The 17,963-nt window shown below is 48.7% G+C and overlaps 2 protein-coding genes across 2 annotated transcripts; both read left to right on the top strand.

The window, feature by feature from the left end:
- The first annotated feature begins 10,140 nt into the window (after positions 1 to 10,140).
- Positions 10,141 to 12,272, top strand: LOC119328392 (putative F-box protein At1g67390). The gene is made up of 3 exons (XM_037601380.1): positions 10,141 to 11,165; positions 11,252 to 11,386; positions 11,494 to 12,272. Exons 1-3 carry the CDS (start codon positions 10,266 to 10,268, stop codon positions 11,659 to 11,661), a joined length of 1,203 nt encoding a protein of 400 aa, XP_037457277.1. The 5' UTR covers positions 10,141 to 10,265; the 3' UTR covers positions 11,662 to 12,272.
- A 2,806-nt stretch (positions 12,273 to 15,078) lies between these two features.
- LOC119328393 (protein HEAT-STRESS-ASSOCIATED 32-like) lies at positions 15,079 to 17,638 on the top strand. The gene is made up of 5 exons (XM_037601381.1): positions 15,079 to 15,268; positions 16,087 to 16,278; positions 16,374 to 16,584; positions 16,826 to 17,049; positions 17,155 to 17,638. Exons 1-5 carry the CDS (start codon positions 15,122 to 15,124, stop codon positions 17,263 to 17,265), a joined length of 885 nt encoding a protein of 294 aa, XP_037457278.1. The 5' UTR covers positions 15,079 to 15,121; the 3' UTR covers positions 17,266 to 17,638.
- The last annotated feature ends 325 nt before the right edge of the window (positions 17,639 to 17,963 follow it).

A 17,963-nucleotide genomic window follows, 5' to 3' on the forward strand; every position in this document is an offset into this window, starting at 1 on the left:
AATGCCCTTCTAAAAAGCCCACCGTTTTTGTTTTGGGTTAAAACCTTTGACAAAAATGGTGCACATTTTTCTAGGACATCTTAAGGTCATTGATTAATTCTTATAGTATTTGCATTTGGGCATTTAAATGCTATAAAATATTTTAAATGCTCAAATAATCATAAACTGAAATGTTTGCTGTTGGATATATTCTAAGCAATAGCCATGATTAATTTTATGATTTTTGGAAATGCCCTGGCATTTTAATAAAGCCCTGAAGTTACAGAAATAATAGAATAAATATAAAAAACAGAAAGAAAGAGAGAGAGAGGAACTTACCTGGCGCAGCCCACCTAGCCCACCAGCCGGCCCACCTGGCGGCCTAGCACTGTGCAGGTCCGCGCCAGCCAGCTGCTTCTTCCCCGCCAGGCAGGCAGGGAGGTGACGCCGGCGTGCCTGAGCTCTCCACGGCGCCACCTGCTTGCCGCCCGCGCCCCTGGACGTCTGGACGCCTCCACGTCGCGCACTGAAACCACTGGACACGCCATTCCCCCCTGTCTCTCTCCCTCGCCGTTCCCCACCATGGCCGACGCCCCTGTCGCCACACTGTCGTCGTAGCCGCGCCCTCCGTCGTCCTCGCGCCGCGCCATCGTGTCCACGAGCTCCGCCGTCGTCGATTACATCGAGTAGGCCGAGCCCCGAGCGCTCGCTCGCCCCGGAGACGCTGCACCGAGCTCGTCTTCAACTCCGGCCACCGGAGATCCCCTTCGCCGTCCCCGCCGCATCAGCTCGTCCCCGACCTCGCCGACTGCCTCGACGTGACCCCCGTGAGCTTAGCCACCTCCCCACCCTCTTCGTTCCCTCTCTCGAGCCCCGTAGTGACCGCACGTAGCTCACCCGCACGCACCGCCACGGAGCTCGTCGCCGACGAGGCTCCGGCCACCCAATGGCCATGCCACCCTGTCCACTAGCCCTACCGCACCCCCAGGAGCTCAACGCACCAAACCACGCGCCTCCCCGTGCACCCTAGCGACTAGTTCAACCTTACACGAGCTCCGGCCGCCGCCAAACTCGTCGCCGGTGACGTGTCCGGCCACCCAAGCTCCACCCACTGCCACCACTCGACGCGGCTCCCTCCCTGCATCACGTAGATGGTCTCCGCCGTCCTTTTGGTCGCCGGAGTGCAAAACCCGCGCTGCTCCGTCGCGTCTGGCCTCGCCGGCGAGTTGACCCTGTTTGACCCCGTGGGGCCCAGGTTGACCTCCCCCTGAGCCTATGACAGGTGGGGCTGGCCTGTTATTTAGTTTAGGATTAATACTAACTAATTTTAATTAGTTTAGTCACTGACATGTGGGCCCAGGCCCCACTGACAGTTAATTAGTGTTAATTTAATCCTGTTAGTTAGCTGAGTCACTGACAGACAGGGCCCACCAGTCAGGTTTGACCTGGCCGACCCAGTTGACCGCTGACGTCACACCTATGTCATGCTGACGCATTAATTCAATTACTGGAATTATTCTTATATAGGAAATTCCAGAAAATAGCCAAAACTTCTAAAAATCATAGAAAATCAACCATAGCTCCAAATCAAACAATTTATATATGAAAAATGATCAGAAAAATTCAATCTATCCATCTGTAATGGTTTCATGCATGACAAAACAAGTTAACCTTACTGTTTAAGCAAAATAAGATAATGCACTAATAAGGCTATGTTAAATGAGCTAACATTTGAATATTTGATTCAAATGAGTTCATTCCTTCCTGTTTTAGCTTGCATTAGGCCAAGACACATTCATTTTTGCCATGTCATAGCATGCATCATATTGTTGCATATTGTCATGTGTTGATTATGTTTGGGTGTGTCTTTCGTGGTAGGTTATGCCTCCGAGGATAACCCCGAGTATCCGTCTGAAGGGCAGTACCCTACTACCACTACATCAGGCAAGCAATCCATTGATCATTCCGATACAAACCCATGTTCTCGCTTCTGCTCTTGCTTACTGCATTAAGACAACGCGATTCAAAACAGCTGTGTGCTACGATAGTTGAACCCTTATCCTCTGCATGACCTGTCATTGCCACAGTAACTAGATGAAACCCACTAGCATGTGTAGGAGTTGATTGAGCCATGTATGTGATTCCTACCTTGCTACGCCTGCTATGCTTAGAGTTGTGTCAGGTCTGGTTCATCTGGGTGATGGGCTAGAGTGAAATGATTAAGTCGGTAATGTGAGGGATGTGTTGAACATGTTTTGGTAAAGGTATCGATGAGAGGCCATGTAGGAGTACATGGTGGGTTGTTTCATTGAGGCCGTCCCTAAGAACTGAGATATGTATGTGTGATTTTAAGAATCATATACTACCATGCATTGGGATCCTTAATTGACCCTCTCGGCTTCTTAATCACCCTAGTACTATGTCCAGGAGTTGCAATTAGTTTCTGGTGTTTGTAGGTTATGTGTTGGCGGCCGTGCGTAGCGCTGACCCTAGGGGTGGGCTATGTTGCGGTAGATACACCGTGGCACGGTGTACCGAGTCACCCGTTTGGTGTCTCGGGAACCCTGTTCACATCGTTCGGGGCCGTATGTGGAAACCTAGGCTGGACTCCCTGTGGATGGAACCTGGATAGGCGATAAACCTGGATTAGAGACTTGAGTGTTTAGGTAGGCCGTGGCCGACACCCTCGTTGGGCTTCCGCTTGAAGGTTGCCGAGTACATGTCGTGTAAACGGCGGTAAGTGGTGAAAGCGTGTATGACGAAGTACACCCCTGCAGGGTATAAAACTATTCGAATAGCCGCGTCCGCGGTAAAGGACTACTTGGTTGCCTATACAGTTCATAGACAAGTTAATGATTACTACTAAAAGACTCAAGATAAGTGTGAGTACCGAGGATGGCCCTCTCGTAGGATAACGAGGGAGGATCCCCAGTGGGGTGTTGTGCTGGTGAGTAGTGGACTCGTAGTGGATAGCTTAGCCAAGAGTCAAAGCTGGCTTGCTGCAATAGCCCCACCACCTTCTTGAGAATGAGCATGTATAATAGGTTCTGTTGTAAGACTTGCTGAGTACCCTTGTACTCATGTTTGCTTAATTACTGTTTTCAGACGACAACACCGCCCCCTCCGATGGGTTCTACGTAGACCTTAATGTCGACGAGTGACTAGCCACCCAGGTGGTAATCCTGGCCATGGAGGGCCCTATGTAGATAGACAGGCTTCGAGAAGCCTTCTTTCTTTCTAGTGTCTGTACTCAGACTAGTTGCTTCCGCATATGCTTGTATGATTGTATGATTTGAGTGTCGGGTCGTGTGACCCCTACCTATATGAATATGTTATGTATGGCTCCTTGGAGCCTTTTTAAATAAAGTACTTGAGCTGTAGAGTTTTGTTGTGATGTCATGTTGTATGTACTCATATCGGGCATATTGTGTGTATGATTGAAATGCTTGGTATGAGTGGGATCCGACAATCTAGTTGTTTATCCTTGGCAACTTTTCTTATGGGGAAATGTAGTCGGGTGTTCCTCGAGCCATAGTAGTCCGCTACAGCCCGGTTCACCGGAGTCCTGCTAGCCCAACACTACTGCTCAGGACACTTGACTGGTCGGCATGTGTTTCACTTCGTTCCTATGTCTGTCCCTTCAGGGAAATGTCACGCGGTGACATCCGGAGTCCTGCCTAGCCTGCTACAGCCCGGTTTCCCCGGAGTCCTGTTAGCCCAGTGCTACAGCCCGAATTCACTCGCTGATGACCGACATGTTCGATGTGATTCATGTATGCCTGTCTCCATAGGTCTGTGCCGCTTTGGGTTCACGACTAGCCATGTCGGCCCGGGTTCTCTGTCATATGGATGCTAGCGACACTATCATATACGTGTGCCAAAAGGCGCAAATAGTCCCGGACCATGGTAAGGTGACACCCGTGGGATACCGTGCGTGAGGCCGCAATGTGATATGAGGTGTTACCGGCTAGATCGATGTGACTTGAAATCGGGGTCCTGACAGATGGCCTCTCGGTGGGGAGCTTGGCAGGCTTGCCTTAGATCCCTGGCAAAAGATGACTACATGAGAGAGCCGCAGAGCCCGGTTAAAAATCAAGAGATCATCTTGGCGTACAAGCCAAGATGGCAGCGATCAGATCAGTTCCATCTTCTGTAAAACCTTACCCCTATCACCTATATAAAGTAAGGACTATGGCTAGCCATCCCATCTACTCCTGTAGAAACATGCTCTCATTAGTTATATATCATCCCCGTTGTACCCCTCGCATGAGGTACTTCACCATGGATACAAACCAGAAGCGGATGTAGGGTGCTACCCCTCTAAGGTGGCCTGAACCTGGGTAACTTCCTCGTGTGACCTTGGTACATCCGTCTGTGCTGGCCACTTTACAGAGGGTGCTGGCGGTTCTATGTATCGTCAATTCACGCGCGAGGCATGGGATGCGCTGGCCGGAGACCGAATCCAGATCAGATCTCCCCTCGCTTCCGACAGCCTCCCACCAGGAGAAAAGCCTCACCTTAGGCTCCTTCAACTTCACCATGGGCTGGGCGGGCCGAGCCGACATCAACCCATCGGCCTCCCTACCCTGCATCGTCTTCTTTGGTGCACTGGCATAGTGGCGTTCGTCATCAACCGCCATGATGACCTTCGCGTGGGCGTCTCGCCACCCAAACAGATTGCATCAACGATCTCCTCGAGGTCCACAACATCTTCACCGCTGACCTCCTATTCGGAAGGTGACGATCTGGCACCAATAGACCGAGTGCTCGAGGCCCTCCGCGTTCGCCTTGAGATCGGACCACTGCATCAACCTAATAGTGAGCCACCGCCCCACCTCAACGTAACACCTGGTCTCTATGGTATGCAACAATTGCTTCATTGACCATATCATAGTTCTTCATCCTGAATTGGTACACCCTGAATTGCAGCCTCAGCGCTGCTAGCCTCAAAAATAGAAGACGAGGAGGCAGGCGTCATCTCCATCACCGAGTCTGGAGATAGCTAGGTAAACTTGGCACCAGCAACTAACGGCGAGGGCGTCCCAGAAGCTATCACTTTGGAGCAGGTCTTGATGATAACACCAAGTGGCCCTCCAAACAATAGCTCTTCGGCACGAGGCACGACCCCACTCACCAACCTCATTAGCGAGGCTGCCGCAAACACACATGATTCCACTCGCGGCAGTGACACCGGCTTCAGACCCGGTAATCTCCACAAGTTTCCCGCCTCCGGCTCCCGCTCCATTGGGGCAATACCCCAATGGTTTCACCATCTCCAAGAATGGACCCCCGAGGTTCATGACTCCTGGAGCCAACGTCTCTAGCTTCGTTGACAGAAACAGCATTGGATTGGGCTTAAGCACCTGAAGATAATGTTGGTTTTGGCAGACGGTTATCCTCATGTCATCGTGTGTACCGCTCGAGGCACATCAACTTGTTTTTCTGCATTTGTTGTTTGCCAAAAGAAAAGAAAAACTTGTTTTTTCTGCATTGCTGAGAGAGAGATTTAGTTTTTATAGTTTTATTGTTGCAACACTAGGCTTTTGGTGGACCTCTCACTGAGCGTGGGATTTTGCTGCTGGACATGCGATCTTTCCCACAGGCTGAAAGGATTTGCAGGAAGCCTTGTGACCTACTGTGGAGCTATGGTGTTTTCAGAGCAAGTATATAGGGTGAAAAAAATGTGGTGTTAGGCAAAAGTGCAGGACACAATCCGCACGGTCGGAAACCGCCTTGACTTGGAGCCGAAACGTCACAGGCTCTTCGGTGTCGAAACCACGAGCTCTTTGGTGACGTTTAGACTGCCCACTCTGGGAGTAATTTCCATAGTAACATAGAGTCCAACTCATCAAAATTGTTTATATGGCAATGATTTAATAAAGGGAAAGATGATTTGAGTAACATATATAGTTACTCATGTTATGAGTAACATCACACATACCAAGACAAGATGAGTTTACAATCTGATAAATGAAATGTTGTATTTTTTTTAAGAACCTGATAAATGAAGTGTTGTATGACACCACACATATAGTCGGACTTGGCAAATCCGCCTCCCTATACGTACGCGGACGCGCCTGGGCGTGCCCGCGGACACTGACCAGGCACTCCCTATATCCGCGCCTCCACACCTGTGTATCTCATATTCCGTCCCCTATATTCATACTAAACCATGCAACGTAGATAAAAACTACGTAGATCATGAGCGGACATACAAATGCACAACCGGTTCATCAAAAGATCACAACCAGATCTTCAAAAGATAGTCAAAGTTCACATAATACATATAATATGGCGGACAAGTTTAAACTACATGTAAAAACTTGAAATTAAGACAGATGTTCATCACTTCCTCGCCGACCCTTTGCCCTTCCGGTCGTCGGCGCAACTGTAGGAGTTCGCGACAGGAGGTGGGTCCGCGTCGAAGCTGTCGGACCCGTCGTCGAAGGAGGAATTAAAGATGACGATGTAGCGTTGCAAGCGCCAGACGACGCGGTCTTGCTTGCCCTTGAGCTTGGCCACCTTTGCCACCTCTGCCGCTGCCTCCTGCTCGGATTGCTCAATGTGAGCCGGAGCTGCTTGGTGTTGATCCTCCAGAGCCGTTGGGCCTTCGTCTCCGCCTCAGTCAGTGACCGGCGGCGCACCCACTCAAGGAGACGGCCGTCCTCGCCGGGCATCCGGCGGCAGCGAGCAGACTACGCAGACGCGTTGGACCCGCCCGCAATCTCCCTTGCCCTTTGCCTCTCACGGCGGGCGGCACGTGCCTCCGACTCCGGAGTCCGCATCCGCGGCTGTGGCGAAGCGGGCACTAGAACCCAGCGCTGCCCACACGGAGTAGCGGCTGGAGGTGGAGGAGGCTGTCGAGTGAGAGGAGCAGACCAGGCAGGCCTCGCTGATCCGCGCGTGGGGTGGGAAGGGCCGGCGTTAGGGTCAGCATTGCGGTGACGGGCGACAGGTGGCGTAGCATCAGACCTGGAGCTGCCGCCCGTATCGACCCGCGAGCGCTCGAGCGCGATGCGGAGCGCTAGCTCCTCCTCGTCTCCAGAGCTACCATCGGAGTGGCTGCCGGTGCTGGACATGCTCACCGGCGCCAGAGATTTGGCGGATTGGGAAAATGAGAGCGCCGGGGAGGGGAGCGGAGTGAGCTAGGGTTTCTGCCGGACGATTTTTTTTTGTAGGATCAGGGTGGGTCGGCGGTGGGTCGGGCTGACGTGGCGGACGCGCCCGGGCATGCCCGGGCCACCTCATATCGGCCCTACATTTGAGACGGATATGATGGGTGTTGGTTAATCCGGACGTTTGAGTCTCGTTTGAGAGCTTCGAACGGGTCGGGTTTTTATGATCGGTCAGTGACCGGACGGCTTGCCCGGGCGTTTACACTGCTCATAGTGGGAGTAACTTCTCTAGTAACATAGAGTTGATTCATCAATTTTGTTTATGTGGCAATGATTTAATGAGGAGAGAGATGATTTGAGTAACATATGTGGTTACTCATACTATGGGTAACATTATACACATACCAAAGATAAGATGAGTTAGAGCATCTTCAGACGTTGTGCCTCCAGGACGCGTTTTTTCGGCCTTCTGGGTTGCCCCGGCATAATTTTTGCATTGGGGATGATAATTTTTCCCGGATGCGCCGACGTGTGCACCTAGATGCCGATGGGGTACAACCCGGGGGAGCCGTAGAGCGTGAGGGAGGCCACGCGACGTAGGGGTAGGCCTCCAGCCGGTGCACCACGCGACGGGCCAGCGTGCGTCCACACCTCCTCGTCCTTTCTTTGCCTCCTTGGCGCGGGCGCCGGCGCCGGCATGGCGCAGTCTTTGCCGCCGTCGCTGGTACCGCAGTCCGGGGCGGCGGTGGCAGCGCCGAGGCCCACGTCGTTCGGGCGCACCATGTGGACGGTCATCACCGTGGCCATCAGCGCCTTCTTCTTCCTGCTCTTCTTCTGCAGCTACATCAACCAGTGCCTCCTCACCGAGAACGCCGCGCCGCAAGGGGCCAACGCCGCCGCGACCGGGCCGGGGCGTCCAGGAGGGGAACGCACGGGCTGGACCCGGCGATGGTGGCACAAGATCGGCAGGGGTGTGCTGGAGTGCGTTGTCTGCCTGATGGCGTTCAAGGAGGCCGACGACCTCCGGTTGCTTCAAGCAGTCCCATCTGTCTAGAAGCAGCGGCAAGCTTATATCTTCTTCTCTTTTCTCGTCGTGCTCTTTATCGGTCGATCGCGCGCAATAATCCATACAAATTGGTTTGCGATGCATATATGACATTTTTTAGAAATTTCCAATCTATTCATCTCAAATCATGATAGTATAAAAACGATCAGAGGTAATAAAAAATTACAACCATGTCCGTGGATCACCGTGTGACGATTACAATCACTGGATTGAGCCGAAGACACGCCACCGTCACTGCCCCTCCTTTTTTTGCGGAAAAAATATCTGATCTATTCATCCTCAATTATGAGAATACAACAAACACCAGAAATAATAAAAATTACATTCAGATCCGTAGACCACCTAGCAACGATTACAAGCACTGAAGCGAGTCGAAGGCGTCCCGCCGTTATCGCCCCTCCCTCATCAGAACCGAGCATTCTTATTGTAGTAGACAGTCGGGAAGTCATCGTGCTAAGGCCCCGTAAGACCGGCGCACTAGAGTAGCAACCATCACCGTTGAAAAAAGGCGTATATCGAAAGTATCAAACCTACAACACCTAAATCAAGACGAACGAAGACCGAATCCAAATAGATCAACTGAAGACCAGGACTGACCGAATCCCGCGATATGCGACGGAGACACACCTCCACACAACTTCCGACGACGCTAGCCACATAATCGGGACGAGGATAGAACGTGGGAGACATTATCTTCTATATCTAAATAGCTAGCCCCCACTAACATACTTCTCTCAACATGCAAGCATACCACCTCATCATTCAACTTGCATAGAAAAGGCCCACCTCAACATGCAACTATGCATATTAAAAATCCACTTCAACATGCAAACATGCATGCATGTAAAATTTCATTCTATTATGGTATTAGATATAATTCTTATATAATTTTAAAAACTATTATTTCAAATATTCATATTCCATATAACCAAAATCTCACTAAAATACTGCAAAATATTCCCGCAACAACGTGGACATCGAACCCTAATAAGAACGAGAACAGGGTCCCTCCCGCTGGCGGGAGGTCGAGATTCTCCACCCTCCATAGCCCAAAAGCCATCGCAGATGGGGTGGACCGGCGACAATGTCAACGTGAGGAAGAGAAAAACTTGGATGTTTTCTTGACTAGTAAGATGCCCGTGCATTGCACGGAGCACCGAAATCCATTGATCCGGGAGTTGTTTATTTGACAAAATATGTGGGGTCATCTCATGTGTAACAAATATCGATATGTTTCTTCGGATATTCATTCTTCTCTAGAGCTCACAAGCATCCGGGTGAATAGTAAATGTAGGCAAAATAGATAAAACATATATATCTTTTGCAAACAAAAGCGTTCAAGTGTTCAACCTGCATCCAAAACTTCATGAAGAAATAACACTTGTTGTGCTTTGCGAAAAATGATCTTGAAGAATTATTTTTTGAGTATCAATCTTGTTTGTTTTTTAAAGACTACCATGAATGTAACTCGGGATGACTTGGAAGGGGGCGGAGGAGATGGCAAGGAGGATGGGGTCGTGGTGGTGGTCGGCAATACGGCCTGAGAGAAGGCATCAGAGGCGTTGGGGGCAGATGGTGCCGAGAGCAGCGACCTCTCCAGATCCTTCTTATTTTTTTTTCTGAGATGGCTAGATGAAGTGAGAGGGAGAGATGGCTAAACGTGAGAGGCAGGGGTATCTACAAATGAGGTGTGGAGTGTGGGGGTCTTTTTGCAAAACTGATATAGTTTGTCTCAGATGCGTTGGATATAAATCGAATGGTTGTAAATGAAGGATGGCAGGCACACCATTACTACCAACTCAGCTTTTTATAAGAGTAGAGATACATATAGGACTTTAGATCTTTATATTAATTAAGTACTCTCATAGATGATACATGGATTGATACATATAATTTTTCAAAGTTGATTGATTTTTTTTAACCGAGATTACCATTTCTCGTCTCCTAGAAATTCATAAATTACGTGAATTACCATCAAGATCTGGCGAACCCTAGCTGCCCTGTCCATCCCAATTCACTCCCGACCTCCCCATTCCGTCCCCCATTTCCCCATCCGTGCAAGTGGAGCATTGCGGCCAAATCTGCCGTCCCGCTAGCCGCCGGCCATGGAGGCCGCCGTAGCGCCAGCGGCACCCGCAGCGAAGACGGCACGGAGGGGCGACTGCCACGAGAGCGCCGCCGATTTCATCAGCAGGGTCCCCGACGCCGTCCTCTGCACCATCATCTCCCTCCTCCCCACCAAGGACGGCGGCCGGACGCAGGTCTTCTCCCGCCGATGGCGCCCCCTGTGGAGCGCCGCGCCTCTCAACCTCGAGGTCCGCACCCCTTACCCCGGCCCCGGCGTCCCCGTCCGCACCTCCTCCGTCTCCCCCGATGTCGTCCCCAAGGTAATCTCGCAGCATCCTGGTCCCGCCCGCCGATTCTGCTTCCACGGCCTCCGCCCCGGCGACCTCCACGACCAGGCGGAGAGCTGGTTCCGCTCCCGGGCCCTCGCCAACCTTGAGGTGCTCGAAGTCGGCTACAAGGTCCACGGTGAAAAATACTTACAAGAACTTATTCTGGCAAGAATTTCGCTGCCGCCATCCGCCTTCCGCTCTGCACCTACCCTCCTCGTTGCCAAGATCGGCTACTGTGATTTGCCCCGAGAGATGGTGCCGTCCATGGGCTTCGACCTCCTCGAGCTTCTCTCCTTGATCTCCGTTTCCATCTCAGCGGACGTCTTCCGCGGACTGCTCTCTGCTTGCCGTGCCTTGAAGAGCTTACACTTGACCGAAGTTCGTGGTGCTCGTTGCCTCCAAGTTCGCTCCCCGACTCTTAGGAGTATCTGCTTCCGTGACACCACTGGTAAAGTAGAGCTTGTCATCGAGGATGCGCCTCACCTTGTGAGGTTACTAATGCCTTTTGGTGGCCGAGATGATTGTGGTACCATCCGGGTAATTTGTGCGCCTAAACTGGAGGTATTGGGCCCTTTGTTACCTGTCGTCTCGAAGCTCCTAGTCTCACAGGTATCATCATCATCCTCAAACCTTGCATTTGGCATTGCTACACGGAGGTAATTATTTTTTTCATGTTCATTGTTTGTTTTCTTCAGGGAATAAGTTCAGCCGGCTTGGCAAACTCGGTGCACACCGTGAAGATTTTGTCTCTCAGGTGTTCTGGATATGAATTGGACGGAGTTCTTAATATCCTTAGGAGGTTCCCCTGTCTTGAGAAGCTCTATGTCATTGTGAGTGCTCATTTTGCTTGCTTTAAAACTTCTGATTTGATTGACGTATTGTTTGTAACCGCTTTAACACAGAGACGCTTGACAAATTCTTATTATCCATTTTGTAGTTCCACAAACACAAAGAGATGGATAAGAAAATTGAGCCTCAGTATGACCGACTACATCCAATTGAATGCCTTCAAACCCATCTCAAAACAGTGGTGTTTGAAACATTCCTAGGCCATGATAAACAGCTTGAGCTTTGTTTTGAATGCAAAAGTGCTAAACAAAATTGAATTTGAAGGATTTTATGGTGCCTACAACAGTGTATCGCTGGCTTATCAACACAGGCTGCTACGAGTAGAAGACAGAGCTTCTCGAGATGCTCAATTTGAATTCATGAATAGACATCGCAATACTGTGAATCATCTCCGAAAGCATATCCATGATTTGTCAGTGGCTGACCCCTTCGAACAGCCATAGACAGGGTTGATGCCTGAAGATTGCACTGTTCTTAGTCTCTTGTCCTTGTTTTTAAGACAATATTGATTCCTGAAGATCGCATCATGTTCCGCATAGACCTGCTCAATTTTCTAGCCTAAGGTTCCTCTGCAATTCAAGTAACTTATGAAGTTGCCACTGTTAACGCTGCAAGAGATGCTTTTGGATGCAAAAACAGTGTGGAAAATTTCTGATGGGGAGGGATGCAAAAACATCACTGCTGAAAGTTGTAACTGGTGACAGCTGGTAAGTGGTAACCCCATCTGCCAAAAGTCCTACGGTCTTATCCTGTGGAATCGTTCGTGGTTTGGCTCTGCCTAAGCTGTACTAGGAACACATCCTTGTGTTGAAAACTTAATTGCCTTTTCAGTTAGTACATGGAAAAAGCAGGAGATGTTTAATTGCTGATCTGTTTTTTTTAATGTGTGTGCATATATCATTTGCTTGATGCTTACAAAGGCTTCATTTAGCACCTGTAGGCTGGGCCCCTATGCTTATAAAGGCTTTTGCATGAAGAATTTGTCTTTTTAGTTATTACTATATACAGAAGCACAAGATGTTTGATTGCTGATGTGTGTGTGTGTGTGTGTGTGTGTGTGTGTGTGTGTGTGTGTGTGTGTGTGTGTGTGTGTGTGAGCATTCTTAGATGCTTAGGAAGGGCAACCTGTAGGATAGGCCCCTTATGCTTTTCTAGTTAGGAGAGTTCTCTGCAATTTTCAAGTTACGCTATCAGGCTGAAGTTTTGCTAGTGATCCTCAGCAGCCCCGGTGGGGAGCCCGGGACTGAATGCTGCAATAGTCATCATCTCTCTCCAGCTGGAACATGTGATGATCTCGTCGTATTCAAAAGTTTTAGTTTACTGAAGTGAATTCAATTGCCACCTTGTACAAATTTACAAAGCAATTTTACCCTTTCCTGTTGCAAGAACCAACATTGAATTTTGCTCGAGTACCTGAACACTCATCAACTTGTTTTTCTGCATTGATGTTTGCCAAAAGAAAAGAAAAGGAAAGAAGAAAGAACTTGTTTTTCTGCATTGCTGACAGAGATTTAGTTTTTTATATATAGTTTTATTGTTGCTACACTAGGCTTTTGCTGGGCCGCTAACACTGAGCGTGTGGTAGCCTATTTCTTTTCTCAATGGCGTTTGACTTGGATTTTGTTGCTGGACATGTGTATTTTTCCAACAGGCTTAGAATTTGCAGGAAGCCTTGTGGCCTATTGTGGAGCTATGGTGTTTTCAGAGCACAAGTATATATAGGCCGTGTGGCTTTTGTTTCGCCCAACATTGCGTGCATCCTAAGTTTCGCAGAAGCGCAGGACATAATCCGACAATGCTTGGGACCGAAACACCACAGGCTCTGTGGTGTCAAGGTTTTTTTGTTTTTGTTTAAAGGCTCTCTGTTGTCAAGGTTAAAACTATGGCGAGCCTTGTGATTTCTATTCCGCGCAACCTTGCCTGCCCCGCAAGGACACAAAATCTTTAAAACAGATAAGGAGAAAAAAAATTCAGAAAATGAAGCCTTTTATTTTTTTGAGAAAATTCAGAAAAGAAAGCTGGAAATGCACTTGAAGCTTGTTTCTTGTGGCATTTTTCCTGTAAAAAAATTTACTTCGAGTTTTTTTAGAAACATTTTGAGCTTGTTTTTTTCGGCCGAAAGGCTGGGCTATTTCCGAGCCTGCGGTGCAGCTTTTGTTTCGCCAAACATTGCGTGCACCCTAAGTTTGGCAGAAGCGCAGGACACATTCCGCAGGGTCGGAAACCGACAATGCTCGGGACCGAAACACCACAGGATCTCTGGTGTCAACGGTATATTGCGTGCAACCTTGCCTACCCCGTAATGACTCACTCTGTGCATATGAAAACTGAACTGAAAAACCATGCCGAAAATAAACCGAACTTAACCAATTTTATGGTTTTTATGGTTTCTGGTTTCGGTATGGTATGAACTTTTCATACCGATTTGAACTTTGGTTTTTATGGTATATACCGAAAAACCGAACGGTTAACCGAATAAACCAAAGAAAAAAATAAATTTATATTTCTTGAGATGAACAACCATACAAGTTGTCATTTTCTTGTACATGTGTAAAATTCCCTACTAAGCACATAATTTTTTCTTGTAACATAGTCATTTTTCTTTTTTTAAAATGCTAAGCACGTCCATAATCATCAATAGATGAATTAATGCATGCACATATACTTATATATATATAGTTATATACTATCTATGTAAAAGAGTATGTACTTTGAGTCATAAATTTGCAAATTATTATTATGTCCTTTTCAAATTTGCGTCAACTTTGGTTATTATGCTATATACCGAAATAATTTGGTATATACCGAAACCGAACCATATTTTAATTTCATACCGTATTTACCAAAGTATTAATATCGTATAAACTAAAAAACCGTATAAACCGAACCATGTAAACCGAATAAACCGAACGCACAAAGTGAGTAATGACGCAAAACCTTTAAAACAGACAAGGGAAAAAGACTAGAAAATGAAGCCTTTTATTTTATGAGAGAATTCAGAAAAGGAAGCTGGGAATGCACTTTGAGCTTTTTTCTTGTGCCCTTTTCTTGTAAAAAAATTACTAGCAAAAAGGCCCATGCATTGCAATGGAAGAAAAAAAATAAATCCTCTCATATCTCTAGCTGCATTAGTTGGACAATCCGTGCATGGCCGGTTCACAGGATATGAGACCAAATCCTCCCGCCGGCAATTTTATTTTTTGCCAGCTCTCCGGACCTGGGCCTTAATGCGCCGCCAGATGGGCTTTCTTCGTTGGGCCAAAACGTGTGGCAAGTATAACGAAACCAAATAGCGTATGTGAAATTAATTGAAGCAGGACCAAACGAAGCGGGACGAAATCAAGAATATCACCTCCCTCTAATAGTACGTATAGATATAGATTTCGAGTTTTTTTTTTTTTGAGAAACACTTAGAGCTTTTTTTTTGGAGCAGTTTCTAGCTTGGCTAGGCTGCTGGGCTATTTCCCAGAACATTTCTTCTGAGGTTCGAGCCGGGCTGTTTCCGAGCACATCATAAATGACCCATTCGAACATGAGCGATAAGTCGGGCTGGCCCAACAACACATATCTAATGGTGGCCCACCGGGCAGGCCCATCCGTGTCTCTAGAAGCAGCGGCAAGCTTCCACCTCCTTCTCCTGTCTTCTCCCGTCGGTCCTGCCGCTCTTTATCGGTCCACCGATCATCATCAGCAGAAGAGAGAGAGAGAGAGAGACGATGAGGGGGTGGAGAGAGGAGGTGGTGGCGCTGTCGCTGGAGGCGCACGGCCCCGGCGACGACCGGCCGGAGAAGCCGCGCCGCTACGGGGTCACGGAGATGAGGAGCCCCTGCTACACCTTCCGCCCCGCCCACCACGCGCTCCAGGTCCGCCCGCCCGCCCATTTCCTACTAGCGCTGCATGCATTTCTCAATCGCTGTTGGGGGTCGCGACTCGCGATGCGCGAATTTGAGTCCCGCGTAGCTCGATTCCGCCGAGCTCTGTGTCGTGTGCACGCGTCCCGTTCGGAGTCGGCAGTTTGCCGCTACCAAATTCAGATCGAAGCCCCGTTTGTGAAGAAGTTGGTGTGCAGAATTAGCTGAGGCATGCGGAGAAGTTGGAGTGTACGACGGTCACGGGTTCGATTTACACATCATTTTTAGTGGTTTCAGTCTGTTCAACTTGGCTGGACGACCGTTGTTGCTGAGTGGTACTTTGGTAAGAGCATATATGCTACAACTCAGATTTGCCAGCGTCTTAGGTCTATTAGCTGCGGGTGTGATTGGCATGTAAGGGAGAGCCACTATGAAGATGGATACGACAAATTCCGCCTGCAGTCTGCAGAGGGGATGTGGATATGTGATGGTGAAATGAGGAAATGTGGCTGTAGCATTTTGTGCTCAACCTTTTCCCTCATGTCTCCATCAACACCTCTTTGTGCAGGTTAAATTTCTTCAGAATCCCTGTTGTACCACCCTTTTGAAGGAAGAAATGCCGCGCACATTCTTAGAATGAAAGATGAACCATTCTGAATTTAGAGGAAACTCTGAAGATACAGAGATAATTATCAGAACAAAGACACATAGCTCCTTACCGGGTTCCCACTTTAATAAATCTTTGTGCCGGTTAATCATAATGCTGCTTATTTTTCACTATCTAGACATTTCTGATAGCAGATTCTCAAGCCAGCCGTATTTTATTTCAGGAAATTTTGGATAATATCGGCCCTTTTGTTGACGGTCTGAAGTTTTCGGGCGGATCTCATAGTTTGATGGGAAAGGAACTGATCAGAGAGATCACTGATTTGGCGCACAAGCATGACATGTATGTGAGCACTGGTGACTGGGCAGAGCATCTTCTGCGCCAGGGACCCTCTTCCTTCAAGCAATATGTAGAGGTATGTAGAATAGATATCTTACTGTCCTGGTTGTATGTTATATGCGCACAAATTGTGTCTGAAGCCTGTACGTGACATAAAATGTATTGTTGCAGGAATGCAAAGAGTTGGGATTCGACACCATTGAGCTCAACGCTGGATCTCTCAAGCTCCCTGAAGAGGCTATCCTGAGACTAGTCCGCCTCATAAAGAACACTGGTCTGCGAGCCAAGCCCCTGTTTTCAGTGAAGTTCGACAGCTCTGATATCCCTGCGGCTGGTGATAGGGCGTTTGGGGCTTACATAGCTCCAGTGAAGCAGAGCTCAGGTAAGCAGAAGCACTACCGTTCCACTGTACTCATATAGTATATGCAGTGCTATTTCTCCAGTTGTACAAGTCATAACTTGGTCATTCTCAATCGTCGGTGTCTTATCCTCTGTTCTTGAAAAAAATACTGTCGGTGTCATGTTCCTCTGTGAGGCTGCGAACATAACTTCTTTCCTTTCATAAGATGGCTACATTGCACTCCCTTATTTATGTGCCTGCATTTTGTGGTGTTCGTTTGCAGAAAGAGTCGAAGACATTGACCTGCTGATCAGGAGGGCCGAGAGATGCCTGGAGGCAGGTGCAGATATGATCATGATCGACGCCGACGACGTGTGCCAGCACGCGGACTCTCTCAGGGCGGACCTCATCGCGAAGATCGTCGGCCGGCTCGGGCTGGAGAGAACCATGTTCGAGACGTCCGGTGCCAACACCTCCGAGTGGTTCGTCAAACGATACGGCCCGCGGGTACGACGCTTCCCTCACTCAATCCCTCCCTGAAACTGCAACTGCAGAATGTTTGCATGCTGTGTCTTTCGCGGTCTGATCACTGACATCGATTCACTGACGCAGGTGAACCTCTTCGCCGACCACTCCGAGGTGATGAACCTGGAGCGCCTCCGGGGCTTGGACGTGCGCAGGAGCGTCCGGCCCCTGCTCCCTTCGCCGTTCTTCCTGATGTGATGACGGCCTTCCTGAGCTCTGACATGAGCCTCAGCTGAGACCCAAGCGAGAAGTGTTGATGGAGTTGAGTTCCTACTGGCTACTGCCGTGAGTTGTGTGAAGTGTTACTGAGAACCTAAGCACTGTTGATGGAGTTGTGAGTTGTGGAGCCGAGGCAGCGTGTTGGTAGCAGCTAGCAATAAGGCGAGAACTTGTGTGTGTGCGTAAATTGTACTCGGAGTAACTAGTACACCTTGTTTCGTATGTACTCTTTCCGTTCTAAAATAGATGACTTAACTTTGTACTAACTTTAGTATAAAGTTAGTATAAATTTGGGTCATCTATTTCGGAACGTGATGATCCATGTAGAGCAAGATTGCCTGAATTGCCGAGATGAACACAAGAGAACGTGTGCCCTGGTTCCTGAGGACACGGAAACGAATACGTGCCTTAGGTCATGCATCGTGCTTCTTGGCGACGCGACGCGACTGCGTTGAATTGCCGGTTTGCTGCGCCTGCGTCTCTCTTGCACCAAATTCCGTTTGGAGCGTCTAATCATCAGATGCTTGAAAAACCTGTTCAACAGTCATTTTGTTTCATGACCGTCTGATCTGCATACAACCGCCCACAGTTTTATCTGTCTTCCTCTCAACCGTCTTTTTCCTCGAGCCATGATCTGACCCATCAACCGCCGGCCACCTCTCGGCTTCCTCGTTCGC

This window comes from Triticum dicoccoides, chromosome 7A, assembly GCF_002162155.2.
Source record: "Triticum dicoccoides isolate Atlit2015 ecotype Zavitan chromosome 7A, WEW_v2.0, whole genome shotgun sequence".
NCBI lineage: Eukaryota > Viridiplantae > Streptophyta > Magnoliopsida > Poales > Poaceae > Triticum > Triticum dicoccoides.

Bases quoted from the DNA above. Each gene is read 5' to 3' on its own strand.
- LOC119328393 (XM_037601381.1), top strand. From the start codon at position 15,122: ATGAGGGGGTGGAGAGAGGAGGTGGTGGCGCTGTCGCTGGAGGCGCAC. The intron at 16,279-16,373 runs GTATGTAGAATA...GTATTGTTGCAG, and splicing joins CCTTCAAGCAATATGTAGAG to GAATGCAAAGAGTTGGGATT. The intron at 17,050-17,154 runs GTACGACGCTTC...TCACTGACGCAG, and splicing joins TCAAACGATACGGCCCGCGG to GTGAACCTCTTCGCCGACCA.
- LOC119328392 (XM_037601380.1), top strand. From the start codon at position 10,266: ATGGAGGCCGCCGTAGCGCCAGCGGCACCCGCAGCGAAGACGGCACGG. The intron at 11,166-11,251 runs GTATCATCATCA...TGTTTTCTTCAG, and splicing joins CGAAGCTCCTAGTCTCACAG to GGAATAAGTTCAGCCGGCTT. The intron at 11,387-11,493 runs GTGAGTGCTCAT...TCCATTTTGTAG, and splicing joins TTGAGAAGCTCTATGTCATT to TTCCACAAACACAAAGAGAT.